Source organism: Oratosquilla oratoria, chromosome 4 (genome assembly GCF_046742065.1).
Source record: "Oratosquilla oratoria isolate Oo_2021 chromosome 4, ASM4674206v1, whole genome shotgun sequence".
In the NCBI taxonomy this organism is placed as follows: Eukaryota; Metazoa; Arthropoda; class Malacostraca; order Stomatopoda; family Squillidae; genus Oratosquilla; species Oratosquilla oratoria.
The window spans coordinates 14,073,106-14,088,276 of record NC_134780.1 but is presented as its reverse complement, the minus strand read 5'-3'; the positions used below and the strand labels follow the sequence as shown (position 1 = coordinate 14,088,276).

The following is a 15,171-nucleotide window of genomic DNA, read 5'->3' as shown; positions in this document are numbered from 1 at the left end:
TTGTTGCAATGAAAGTATACATATATACATACATACATATACCAAAGGGTTTTTCCCCTTACACGGGGGGTAGCCAAAAAGAAAAAGGCATAGAAACCACTCCCACCCATTCCATCCCCTACATATTCCACTCCCCTCCCCCCTCTCATCTTTGCACCTCCTAGATGACGGGTCATCCCTGCATCCTGTCCACTGCCCTGGGTCAGAAGCAGTATCGCAAAAAACACAGCACATCCACAGCAAGGCCGCTTCATTAATTCGCCCCCCCCCCTCTCCGTCCCCTCATGTAGAAAAGGAGAAGACGGGGAGAAATCCCTTCGGGCTGCGTCAAATTAATTCTCATACATACTTCTTCACCCCCCCATCCTCCAACCATTCCCCCTCATGCATCACAGCATCATCTATACACAACCCTTCTCCGTTCACCCCTATCTTCTGTCGTCTCCCGTCCTTCCTCAACAGACATTCCTCTCTTTTGTAATGCCCCTTTTACCCCTTTTACCTTCCTTTGTTCACACACCTTCTCAAACACTGTCACTAACTTTCTCAATACCTGCTCTGATCCTGCTACAAGCGCAGTGTTGTCAGCAAACAACAACTGGCTTATTTCCCACTTTTCTCCATTTTCTTTAATCATCTCCAATCCCTGACCCACACCACCCATGTATAGACTGAACGGCCAGGGCGACATAACACATCCCTGACGAAGTCCCACCTTTACCTCAAACCATTCAATCTCTCCATTTCTCATCCTAACACAATCTCTACAACTCTCGTAAAAACTCTTGACTGCTCTTAACAGCTTTCCTCCTATCCCGTATATCTGCAATACCTCCCACAGTGCCTACCTGTATACCCTGTCATAGACCTTTTCTAAATCCATAAATAAAAGCCCAAAATACACCCTTACTTTTTCCTATAGCTTTCTCACATATCTGTCTTACAACAAAAAATCTGATCTACAAAACCCCTACCTGTCCTAAACCATACTGTTTCTCACTAATTACCCCCTCTGTTCCTCTCCTAATCCTCTCAATCAAGACCCCCATAAGCCTTCCCAGCTACACTCAACAAGCTGATCCCTCTGAAACTACTACACTCACACTTGTCCCCCTTTCCCTTGTAAAGCGGAACGATACAGGCACTCCTCCAGTCCTCCGGCACCCTACCCTCTCTTAAACAAACATTAAATAACCTCACCAGCCAGTCCACTATAACTGTACCTCCTTTTTTTTTCTTCTAGACATTATGCATGGCATCCATCCAACCCAGGTACCTTACCTGCTCTCATCATCTTAACAGCCGCTTTCACTTCATCTTTCGGTATTTCTCCTTCATTTTCCTCACCCATCACTCTCATTTTCTTAGTGCTTCCCACTGCAACTACCTTTCCCTCCCTATCATTCTTCACATTTACCAATTCTCCAGTACAATTTTTACCTGGAACTCCATACTTCCCAATCACTCCGTCTATTGGTTCGTTTCCTACCCTTACATTAAGGTCTCCCAATACAAAAACATTGACATTTCTCCTTAATCCCTCTATGCACTCATTTATATCTACCTAAAAAGCCTCCTTTTCCTCTACGCTCTTCTCACTACCAGGCCCATACGCACTTACGAAAACCCACATCTCCCTTCCCAGCTTCACCTTCATTCACATCAGACTTGAAGAAACCTCCTTCCACTCCACTACACGCTTACCTATCTCTTCACTTACTAGTATAGCCACCCCTTCTTTCCCTCGTCCCCTCTTCACTCCTGAGAACCTCCCAACTACACTCCCAAACTCACACTCGCTCTCCCTTTCATTTTAGTTTCACTCAAAGCAGCACATCCATTTTTCTTCTCACAGACTTATTGCCTATCTGTTCCCTTTTACTCTCATTTGTACCACATCCACGCACATTAAAAGACCCAAACCTTAGGGTACTGGTTGGGAAACTCCCAGACCCTCTTATGCCTTTACTTTTTTTAGGAATGTCCCCTTCGAGGCTACAGGTAGTAGGACTCCTAATCCCATCCCCCGTCCCGTTTTTTGTCGCCTCTTACGACTCAAGTGGGAAGACTTGGTGGTAGCATTCTTTTCCCCCACAACAGGGTAGGCGAAAAAAGGAAATGCAGGCTTGGCACGGTTAGTGGTTCTACGGCGATCGATGGTCAATTTCTCTCTCTCTCTCTCTCTCTCTCTCTCTCTCTCTCTCTCTCTCTCTCTCTCTCTCTCTCTCTCTCTCTCTCTCTCTCTCTCTCTCTTTCTCTCTCTCTCTCTTTTGACGACTCAGTATGGTCCATCGTATGGTTGCTGAAGAGACTTCTTCACTCCGTCTACTCGAACGAAAACATATGAGCAGTTATCGAGGTCCTTGCTCACGAACATTCTTGCGAGTGAGGTACGCGGTGGCACTGGCTCGAGTTTCTGCATTGTGTCTGTAAGATTAGTGGCATAATCTTGAATACTGCGAGGCTGTGTTATAGGGGTTGATGCAAGGAACTCACCTGGCAGGAGTAGTGGAGTGCCATAAAAAAGTTCTGCAGAAGAGTGGTCAAGGTCTTCTTTGAGAGACTTGCGTATGCCAAGGAGAATCATAAGAAGTGTTGTAGACCAGTCGGTGCGGTTGCGTGCTGTTGCTGCAAGTAAAGCCTTGAGTTGTCGGTGGAAACGTTCGACGAGTTCGTTGGATTGAGGATGGTACCTTGTAGTTCTGATATGCCGTATAGCTAGCAAGGACATAATTTTGTTCCATAGAGTGGATTCAAATTGGCTACCACGGTTGTATGTGAGGCTAATTGGTGTACCGAATCTTGAAATTCAAGTGGTTATGAAAGCTTTGGCTATTGTGTCTGTGTCTGTGGCTGTGTGTTTCGGGCCAACGTGTAAAACGGTCCACACAACTATGACTATACCTGAAACCGTCGGAGAAGGGAAGTGGTCCAACGAGGTCGATGTGGACGCGCTTGGGTCTAGAAGAGACTGGGCGGAAGGTACCTGAAGGGAAGATTGTGGGGCGTGTGACTTCGAAGCTTGGCACTTGACGCAGGCGCGGGTCCAGTGTCGAACTTCTTTGGCGATTCCATACCAGATGTAGCGGAAGGCCATCATGTGCTGTGAAGCTAAAATACCTGGGTTGGAGAGATCATCTAAATGGCGGAACTAGGAGTATCTGTGGTTTTCGGGTAAGTATGGCCGGATGGTGTCGGTGGATACATCGACGTAGAGCTGAGTGTTGGTTCCAGATAGTTGTATTGTCTTCATCTGCAACGCGAGATTGTCCATCAATCGCTGCAGCTCGGCATCATCAGCTTGATCTGCGGCGACGGTGGTATGGTCGATGAGGGAGGCAGAGACTGCGGATATATTGCGTGAGAGGGCGTCGGTAGGGCAGTTATCTTCACCTCGAACACAGCGAATATCAGTGGAGAGCTGAGAAATAAAATCTATGTGTCGTAGTTGTCTAGGGGAGTAGGTTGTTTTGTTATGGACGAATGTAGCTGTGATTGATTTGTGATCGGTGTATATGTGGAATTGTCGTCCTTTGATGAAATACCTAAACCCGTTGACAGCCTTATAGATGGCTAGGAGTTCCTTGTCAAAGGCACTGTATTTCCTCTCGGCGTTGTTGAGTTTCTTTGAAAAAAAAGATGGATTTCCAGGCGTCGTTGATGTATTGCTGCAGAACTACGCCAACACCTGTGTCTGAGTTGTCCGTCGAGATGGAATTTATGGCGTCAGAGGTAGGGAAACTAAGGGCAGTAACATTCCCGAGTGCTTTTTTTTATCTGCTATGAAAGCTGCATCAGTTTCGGTGTCCCAGATGAGTACGATAGAACATTCTCTCTTGCACGGACTGATCATGGAGTAGAGTGGTTGGAGCAGTTAGGCGCAACCTAGAATAAAAGTATTATAGAAGTTTAGCATACCTAGAAATTGTTTGAGTTGGAGTCGAATTGTAGGTTTCGGGAAATCATGGAAGGCGTCGCAGCGGGATGAGGCAGGGATGACGCCTGAATGTGTGACTGTATGTCCTAGGAAGTTGATGGACGTGACACCGAACTCAGATTTGTCGAGATTGATGTGGATGCCGTACTCTTGTAGTAAAGTAAAGACTTGCTTCAGATGGTCTTCTTCCGTGGCTTCGTCAGGACTGGCGATGAGCACATCGTTGATGTAAGTGAAGCAAAAGGGTAGACCACGTAAGACTTTATCCGCGAATCTCTGAAAATTTTGGGCAGAGTTCTTGAGGCCAAAAGGCACGCGTACATATTCAAATAAGCCGAAATATGTGATGACAGCTGTTTTGGGGGTATCTGGTGGATTGACTGGGATGTCATGGAAGGCAAGGTCATGGAAGACAAGGTCGATCCGGGAGTATATGCGAGTCCCTGCAAGTTGTGAGGAGACCTCTTGTATGTTGGGAATTGGTTATCTATCTATCACAGCTTGTGAGTTGAGGGCGTGGTAGTCACCGCATGGTCTGATGCCGTCGTTATTTTTTAGTACAATGTGGGGCGCTGACGACCAGTTACTTGAGCTTGGGTGAATGATCCCTTGACGCATTAAGGCTTCCAGTTCTGCTTTCGCTAGTTTGAGGCGTTTAGGAGCTAGACGACGGGCCTTGGCGTAGACTGGAGGTCCCGTAGTCACTATGTAGTGCACTACGTGGTGTTTCACGTCATGGTCGTGGAGTAAGGTTGTGTCAAAGTAGGGAAGGACTTAAAGAGAGAAGTAAACTTGTTATTTGCACTAATAGTTGAAAGATGGCTACTTACTCCGGTTGTTTGTCTGGCATTAGATGTCGGCGGACGTATCTATAAATGTGGTTCCTATCGTCAAAGTTTTTATAGTAGGTACATATTTGCCGTCAATTCTTCGGACGGCTGACCAAATCTGCGTTAGAGGGTGTGTATGTTAATTGTCGAAATAAAATCACGCCAAGACTTTCGCTTGGACTGTTTAATGGTTTTACGGGCCTCTGCTTGAGTCTTTTTAGAAGCAAGTTGGGTAAAATTGGGTTGTTTTTAAAAGTTCGATAAGCCCTACTCCGCTTGCAAAGTGCTTTTCTGTAGTCTGATGCCCACCAAGGAACTCTATTCTCGTGAAATGCCGAGGCCTTTGGTGTGTGCTTATGCGCTGAATTCAAAATGGATAATGTTAAATCGACTACTTTGTCGTCCATATTGTCCCCTGTGGTGTTGACGTTGGTACGCCGATACATTTCCCAGTTAGCTTTCGTCATGGTGAATTTGGGACAGGGAGGGGGTGGGTTGTCTCCATAGGCTGGAGCAGCCGTAACATGGTTACCCCTTATTTTTAGGATGACTGAGAAATGATCGCTGAACATAGTGTCGTCATGCGTAGTCAATTCTATGTCGTCAGACAGCGCAGACGATATGGATAAATTGATGCATGAAAAAGTGCTCCTAGCATTGTCTACACGTATGGGATCGCCAGTGTTTAAGAGGACCAAGTTGTTGATATTTAGAACTGCCTCCATCTGCTCACTTCGGGCACATGTTGTATCACTCCCCACATGTAATGGTGGGAGTTATAATCTCCGACTAGGATTTTATGGTGGGGCAACTGTCTTGTAAGGTTATTTACCTCCTGTAGCGGAAATGGTTGGTCGGGAGGTAAATATATGGAGCAGATGGACGCAAGTTAATTCTATATTTTCGTTTTGACAGCGACTTCCTCCAAGATTGTGGATAGTGGCAGCTCTGCTTGGGGAAGGCAGTCACTGACAACAACTCCAGGCGCAAACCTGTCATTCCTATAGATGGTAAAGTTTTTCAGCTCTAATTGAACACTGGGATTTAGGAATGTTTCCTGTAGACATATAACTGAGGGGTTGATTATAGAGTTGAAAATAGATAGGTCATTCACTTTACTTCAAATACCTCGGCAATTCCACTGTATGATTTTCATTTTATTTTATTTATTCGTTTATTTAAATTTTATTTGTTTTGTAGTTGCTTCGATTTCTTCCTTTCTTGGCCTTAGTGGGAGAGGTGTGTTTTGTCCCCGATGTTCGGTCTGGGCTGGATATCGGACTTAATATTCGTTTGCATGAGCCAGCGATCTCCATGGGAACATCCTCTTTCACGTGTGTAGGCACACGTAGTGGAAGCTCTGGGATAGTCGGGGAAGGAAGGTGCGAGTGCGTGGTTTGTTTGGTACGTGGGTAGAGAACTTTGTCATTATCGGAGTGCTTGTTTACGTCTGTGTTTCAACGGTTCTGTACGTTTTCTTAACTGCAGAAGCATAGGAAGTTACTCCAGAGGGACTAGTTGGGGTAACTTATCTTTCCATCACACTCTTCCGTGCTTTATAGAAAGAGATGCCACAAGTTGCTTTCTCGGTACATTTTTTTTTTTTTTTTTTTTTCTATTTTGGAGGTGGGACAATCTCGGGAGATGGATGCACGCTTGTTGTTAGAGGGGCAGTTGACACATTGAAACACATTTACAGAGCAGGCATCTGTAGGATGTTCGCTTGCACACTTACCGCACACAATCGTTTGGCTATGACAAAACTTAGCAAGGTGGCCATATTTAAATAAAATTCTACAGCGCAAAGGGTTGGGGACATATGGTGGTACTGAGACGTGGATGTATTCAACTTTAACATGGTCAGGGAGGGTTGTGGAGTTGAAAGTGAGGATGATAAGGGGCGTGTTCACTCGCCTGTTCTTTTCCTGGTCTAGTCGCGTTATGAATTTGACATCTGGAATCCCTTCGTTTTTCATTTCTTCGAGGATGTCAGACTCGTCCATGGTCATCAAATCTCTGCAGTGGATTACTCCTCCGCAGGAGTTGAGTGACCTAGGGAGGGAGGCAACAACATCGAAGGTATGAAACTTCTTGGCCTTAAGTAAGTCGCGTGTAGCTTTCCCAGAGTTGGTGGTAAATTGGAGATCTCCCCTTCTAAGTTTCTTAGCCTAGTTGATATCATCAGTATAAAAAGAAAGACATTTCCTCAGAATAAAGGGATTGAGTTCAGCTAATCTGGTTTAGTCAGAATGGAGAAAAATATGCCTAGCCTTATCCGGGTCCATATTAGGGTCGTCAGGGGAAATGTTTTTAGTTTGTAGAGGTGGAGTTGAAGACTCCATTCTACACATCGGGGTGGAGGACAAGCCCCCTGGCACACAAGAAATGTACTCAGAAAAGCCAAAGGGGACAATACGATAGGGGTCACACAGTTCCTTGGCGACTGGCGACAGCAGCGTGGAATGACATGCTGTGTGCCCAGTGGGGACGGGGTCTACACTACTCAATACTATAATAGATCAATACTAGATTTCGCCAGGCCGGACGACCGAGGAGTCTCACGACCCAGCAAGGACTCGTGCGGATCCTGGAGAGCTACAAAAAAAGACGGAAATGTCAAAGAGAGAAAGATCCGGAAAATGCCTTGAAGCGGATAGCAGTGTTAAATGCCAAGATGAAAGCCATCTAACTTTACGTTGGATTATAAGAACGAGTCAACTCTAGAGAGTAGCACTAGCAAGTATGACTGTCCTTGTGCAAATACTGACTGTCTGCTGCCAATTACCGCTGACGTCTCTGACCATAATGTTCTTATGCATGTTGTTCTTGGATCTTAAGGCTATCGACCCATAATGGGGTCATTAGGCCTGGTGTGAACCTGTGATCCTGTTTAATTTACCATTACAATTTCCACAACAGTCCTGTTGTGCGCAAATAAAACACTAGTTTGTCAATAAGGAAACAGTCATTGGCTTAAAGATTTGTCACGTTCAACTGAATGTTGTTGAGTCTGTAGTGATGTATAAGCATCTGGCGCTGTGTGTTATATTTCGTACAGTGTATGAGTATATGTCTTATAGATAGTGTAGTGTTGCAGGTGTGTCACTGGGGAGGAAATACGCCAGTGATATAAGAATCTAGGTGGATGATTTAGGTGGAATTCATCCTCAGCCTTGCTATGGTGATTTCCTCCCGTCTATTACTTCTGTATGATGTTGAGTAGTCTGTTATGTGCTCCTTTTGTTTATGTGTGATATGGAGATTGACCCACTGGTGTTGCCAGAGGGCATGCAACTGTTTTCTTAAGATTGAATTGAAAGTGCCTATGCCTATGATAGTCATTTTCTAATGCAGATTTGGCCAGCGTGTCCGCTTTCTCGTTCCCGGAGATCCCAATGTGGCTGGGAACACAAAAGAGAGTAATGGACTTGTTGGTCGTCGAAAGTGCGCTAATGATTTTGCCCAGGAGAGAATTCCTCATTTGGTTATCTAACTTGATTGACTGTAATACACCCAAGGAATCTGAGAAAATAACAAAGCTACTATGTGTGTCAGATTGAGCCTTTTCTATCGCTTTGAATATTCCGAAGAGTTCGGCAGTATAAATGCTCGTATGGTCCGGCAATCTGAACATCCAGGTTGTGGAACTATATAACCCTGTCCCTGTCTTACGGCCACACTTGGAACCATCCGTATACAGTGCCCTGTGTACCCGTTGATGACTTGTAGGGTCTTCTAAGTTCTTCTACCGAGCACGATTTCTTGTTGAGGTGTTCATTGATATCGACGTTCAGGGTAATCTTTTCCCAAGAAGGTATGTGGAAATTCTTCAATATATCACAGTGGCACTGAATACCGTTTGCCTGCTAAATATAGAGGGCCGGATAGATAAGATGGGGTAGAGGGAGGGATGGGTTTTGGGGGATTTAGTGTAAGGAAAGAATTAAATGGAAAGAAGTTAGAATTATGATAGATGTGGGGCATTTTTACTTCCTCGGTTATTTTTGCACAGTAATTAGTTAGTTAGAGGGCAGTATAGATAAGGTGGGGGAGAGGGAGGGAGGGGGTATTTGGGGGTTTAGTGGAAGGAAAACATGAATGACAGATGCTGACGAGACTAAGTACAACAATGGTGATGAGATTCTTAATTATTTATTGTTGGTGTACAATATAATTTACATTTTTTATACTATACATATATCCTTGTTATGGGATGTACAGAAACGTTTTTTACTTTATTTACAAGAGAGAAGAAATTGTTGCAATGAAAGTATGCATATATAAAAACATCAAATAAATATAAATTTTGTGCTAAGGGGTGACCATAGCCTTGAGAGCTGTCTGAATACACGGCACTTGGTAAGCTTATGAGTCTTTTAAGGGTACACTTTACCAACCATATCAGAATCAAAAGCTTTTTTTAGGAGAATAAAGTACTAAATATGATGATTAAGCGAATAGACGGCAAAGAAATGACGAGGCAAGTGGTGGGCCTGGGAAGGGCAGAGGAAAAATAGATATGGGAAGAAGAAAAAAAAATACTAAGACAGAAGGATGTTGGGAGAGAACGGATTAAAATGAATATTGCAGAAATTGAGGAGCCGAGAGCGAGGCCATAGAGAGAGTGTTTGGAAAGATGCTGTGATAGCATGGGGTGCTAAGGGAAGGGGAGTTAAACCCAGATCCGGATCGAGATCAACAGATCAACATTTAGGAACTCCCATTAGGTATAAAAAAAAAAAGGGGGAGGGGGGAATCACAAGCACCGATTTGACAGTGTTGTGGGCGTTTGTACATTTCCAGGGACCTGACCTGGAGTGTGTAGCACTGACCACACATTTCCAAAAGAACTGTAAAACAGCAATGTTAAAAATGTGAGCGTTCTAGAAAACGAGTATGCATAAGAAAAATCAAATGATGCCAAATAAAACAGAATAAATTATAAAAATCAAAGCGGAATTAAGAGAGAAAAAAAGAACGAAATAAAAACAAATTGAAATTTTTTCAAATAAAACAAAGTGAATAAAACAAAGCAAAAATAGAAATAGGGATAAAGCTAAAAATTAAAATCAAACAAAGCAAAATAAAGCAAAGCAAAGCAAAGCTAAACAAAGCAAAGCATAACAAAGAAAAAAAAACATAACCAAAATAAACAATAAGAAAATAAAACTAGACTAAACTGAAACTGACCTGAGGAAGAATAAATGACAGTAGTAAATATCAAAGTACTTTCCTCAACCAAAAAATTGATTGTTACAAACTTAATGTGTATTATCTTATCTATATATTTTTTTTAATCTGTACGAAATGAGACTGGGAATCTTGAGAAGAAAAAGAAAGAGAGAATAAAAGAAAGAAAGAAAGAAAGAGAGAAAGAAAGAAAATGTTTGTGAATACGAACGCATCCGAAGAGTGAGAAAAAATGTAGTCCTATGATTTATGAAAATGTCAAATGTCACAATGAATGAAGGAATGAATGAAAACCTGCCTTGTCTGTCGTTGCAACTCCCTCACTCATATTGCACAAGCAAGCAACTTCAGTTGCACGAACAAGTCCGTGGTATACCTGGGTAGATGTACAGTATTCCTTTCTTCTTCCAATTGAAAATGTGTCCTTATCTCATGTAGATATACGATGCCCTTCTTGGTTCTAGATATTATGTGGAATATATATATATATATATATATATATATATATATATATATATATATATATATATATATATTTATATATATATATTCAACAAAAACCCACTGTGTTGGATAAGAAGAAATGAAATAAAATTAATTCCATATATTTCGATCACGGACTGTGATCCTCTTCAGTGGAATACAGAAAGGTAGAGCAAATGGCATGTCTTATATACAATAAGGTGTGTATAAACTCCCTTGCTCTGATTGTAACAATGTATATTGGGGACAAACAGGTAGAGATTTATATACTAGGATGAAAGAACATAAAAATTCAATTAAATACGCACAACATAATTCCGCTGTCTTCCAACATGTAGACAAGGAAGGCCATCATATGGATTGGAATGAGGCAAAGATTATCTTTAATTCAAAATGCAGTTTTAAAAGAAAAATAATAGAATCATCCCTGATTAACAAATTTCCAAATTTTAATATGTCATATGGACAGTGGTCACCTGACTGCCTTACCACCTGGGCAGTCAACAAATTGTTACCATTGTTGGTGAAGGCGGGTGACCTGCCCCGCAAAGTACTAGATGCTACCTGAGTCCTACCCTTGTCCCTTATTCTTATTGTATATAAGACATGCCATTTGCTCTACCTTTCTGTATTCCACTGAAGAGGATCACAGTCCGTGATCGAAATATATGGAATTAATTTTATTTCATTTCTTCATATCCAACAGTGGGTTTTTGTTGAATCTTTACGAATGTGTTACGACATTACTTTATAGTTATGTATATGTATACATGTATATATGTATATATATATATATATATATATATATATATATATATATATATACTTGCAGAAACCACTTGGAAAATAAAAGAAATTAATACCGAACGTTTTCGTCTATTCAAGACATCATCAGGGTACAAAGGATACAAAAAATGACCAAAGGTCACAATATGTACATGGTGGTAGAGGAACTGGGAAAGGTCCAATGTTACCCGATTCCAGAAGAATTATTTACAATCTTTTTAATAATAAAATTATCTAACTTATACAAACCTAAGCTTAAATTCATATTATTTTCAAAACTATTTTTAATGTGACATGACTCAATTATGTTCCTCTCTACAATATCATGACATGATGTAATAACTTTTGTGTTTTCCCAGTCAATACTATGGGAGAGTTCTTTATGGTGGACGAAAAGTCCGCTCGATATTTGACCCGTTCTTATGTTGTATTTACGTTGACTAATCCTTTTGTTAATTTTTTTTCCTGTTTGGCCTATGTATTTAAAATCACACACTTTACAAGCTATACTGTAGATACATCCTTCTTTTTCATTTGGAGAATTCCTAATAAGATAGTTCTTAACAATATTGTTGTTATTAGATATCACCTGAATACCAAAGCTTTTAAATATTTGAGGAAGGGTGATAAAATTTTCATGATATGGAATTGCTAAAATGTTCTTTAATTTAAATTCGTTTACTTGAGAGGTGTAAAAATTATGTTCTGTCTTTTTCTTGTGCTCTATCCATCAGATGTTTAGGATGTTTTAATTCTTGACCAATCTCATAGACAAATTTTACTTCATCTTCAAGATACTCAGAACATACTCTAAACGCTCTCAAGAACATAGAAGAAAAAAAAACAGATAACTTTGCATCTGTTATCTGTAGCCTTTGGGGCTACAGGTAGCAAAATTCCTAATCCTATCCCCGTCCCCTTTTTTTTTTTTTTTTTTTTTTTTTGCCTCGTACGACTCACGTGGGAAGATTTGATGACAGCATTCTTTTCCTCCATCACAGGGTAAGCGAAAACAAGGAAATGAATATTCAAAGAAATGGTACATGACAGTAACATGGGGTGGGGGGGACAAAATAACGGAGGGATAGTCACAGTATAATAAAAATGTCATCATTTTTCTGTGAACAAAGGCTTCCTCTATCACAGACAAAATAATGTTTGGCTCTGGTCCGTAGGGGCGCTCCATATAGGCCCTAAAGTAACAAATGCATGCTACTTTGCCACAATAACACGCAGCCAATATCCCAGACGGGTATATATATATATATATATATATATATATATATATATATATATATATATATATATATATATATATATATATATATACATATATATATATATATATATATATATATGCAAGTAGTCTTCATGGTAGATGGTTTCAGTTTGATCTATGAGACTCTGTAAGGGTGGTCTCTTATAGTGTTCTTGTGTATAATGCTGTAAAATTGAACCTTGACTTCTGTGGTACCGTAGACGACTTCAGAACGCTTCAAATTACTGAAGCCGTTTCCATCACTTGTCAACGTCCTTCAATCAACATAGAGTAGAGCGTAGATTTCATTTTGCCATCCGCACGCCCACATGAGAGACATACTCCGCTACAAAACACCATTGACCCAACAATCCACCATTCAACCAATCAGCACTCGGGACGAATCACCAGGTCTTCCGCCAGAGTGCTCCGAGGTCCCAACCAGATATCGGGTTCACACGGCCTACCTGCTAGCCAATCAACATTGAGTTGCACCCGCGCCCGGTTGACCTGATCCCCTATAAATACCCTTACATGGATAACTTTCCTCACTACAGAAACAAGCAACAGTGAACACCAGGAAGAAGAACCTCAAGCTTCTACCTCCTCATACACAAAACACACACCAATTAACTACAGGCACTATTTCAGTAACAACTACACAGAATCCCAAGATCACTCAAACATAGAAAACACCCAGAATAGCTCCCAAGAAGACCAAACTAACAAAAGAAATACACATTCACAACAAAAACAATAAAAAACTAAAAAAAGATCATAAAAACACACATGTTAGAACAAGTAACCATAATACAACATAACGTACTAAAATGGACACAGAAGAAACGAACTGAGCAACTATTACCTGAAGATATTTCCAGAAGTAATATTACTCAACTCCACAGGCAAACAAAACATAAAGATTTGGAACTATAACACACACTCACTAAACACATACAATGAAGACAACGACGGCATAGCAATAGCAATAAGAAAAGGAATATCATACAAACTGTTAGACTCATTTCAGGAGGAAGCTCTAGCAATAGAACTACAAACTCAAAAAGGACAAATAATCATTGCCATCACATACTTACCCCCTCGCAGACCACAATTCCCGACACAAGACATTCTCAGCCTCATGCGCAAACAAATTCCAGTCTACCTAATAGGAGACTTAAACGCACATCACATTTCACTAGGACACAGTTACAACGACACTCTAGGCATAACTATTTACAAATATATCCAACAAAACCACATGACTTACCTAGGCCCTGATTTCCACACTTATCTTTCACATCAACGAGTAGGAAAACCTGACATCATACTCGCAAACAGACACCACCACTTAATACATAGTATAAGACAAGGCGACCTAACGTCTTCAGATCATTTACCAATAGAAATTAAACTCTCCACCAAACCCATTCTCATACCAACAACACCGAAACACAATTTCTCAAAAGCAAACTGGAAAGACTTCAAGACCACATTAGAAAACACCATCAATACACATAACATACATAGACAAACCCACATATTATCCTATACAACAAAAGACACAAAATACATAGACGAAAAACTAAACAGTCTACAATTGGATACAGACAGCCATCCACCTACATATACCAATCTCCACTTACCGTAAACTTCCTTCACCCAAAACAACAGATAAAATCAAACTACTACAATGTAAATATCAAACAATATTAACAAACACAAGAAGTGGAATTTGGAACCCAAACACCAAAACACAAAGCAGACAAATCCAACAAGATCTAATAGAAGAAAGCAGAAAACTATACAACGAAACATGGAACAATTTAATGAACAAAATAAACATAAACATCAAAAACCCAAAACTTTTCTGGAATGACATAAAAAGACTAACAGGTACCAACACAATTAACATACCATACATAATAGAAAACAACACAAAATACCATACTGACAAAGAAAAAGAAACAGCATTCCGCAAACATTGGGAGAACACATTCAAAATCACTCCGGAAGAAAACATACAATTTGACCAAACACACGAACAAATAATACTCGCTCACTTACAACAACATTCACAAGAACTCACCCCACATGACATAGTAGATCTAAATAGACTAGACCCAGAAAACACAATAACACAGCCAATAATAACACAAGACATCAAAACCATAATAAAAAACATGAAAAATAAAACACCAGGACAATCAGGAAAAAACAAAATAATTTCAAAACATGTACCAGACAACATGCTTGATTACTTAACAACAACATTAAACAAAACATTAAGCCTAGGATACTTCCCAAACATATTCAAACACTCCACACTCATATTCATTACAAAGCAGAACAAACAGACAACAAACGTAGGGAAGTACAGACCAATTTCTCTTCTAGAAGTACCAGCCAAAATATTCGAAAGAATTATTACAAACAGATTATACACTCACTTAGTAAACAACAACCAAATCAACCCAAACCAACACGGATTCACTCCAGGAAGAGGCACACATACAGCACTAGCAACACTTTACGAACACATCGCCAACAGCCAAAAACAAAAACAAGAATGCAATATTGTTTCAAGAGACATCTCAAAAGCATTTGGTAAAGTATGACACGAAGGACTCAAATATAAAATACAACAGATAAACTTACCAGACCCCATAAACAAACTTATATGCAAC

At 40.6% G+C, this 15,171-nt stretch overlaps 1 protein-coding gene across 1 annotated transcript; it reads right to left on the bottom strand.

Annotated features, from left to right (window-relative positions):
• Positions 1-2,278: 2,278 nt before the first annotated feature.
• Positions 2,279-2,731, bottom strand: LOC143024395 (uncharacterized). Its single transcript, XM_076183194.1, has one exon. The coding sequence runs from the start codon at positions 2,729-2,731 to the stop codon at positions 2,279-2,281; it is 453 nt and encodes a 150-aa protein (XP_076039309.1).
• Positions 2,732-15,171: the final 12,440 nt, after the last annotated feature.

What these genes read in the sequence shown, in the direction of transcription:
- LOC143024395 (XM_076183194.1), bottom strand. Translation starts at nt 2,731, where the DNA reads ATGTCCTTGCTAGCTATACGGCATATCAGAACTACAAGGTACCATCCT.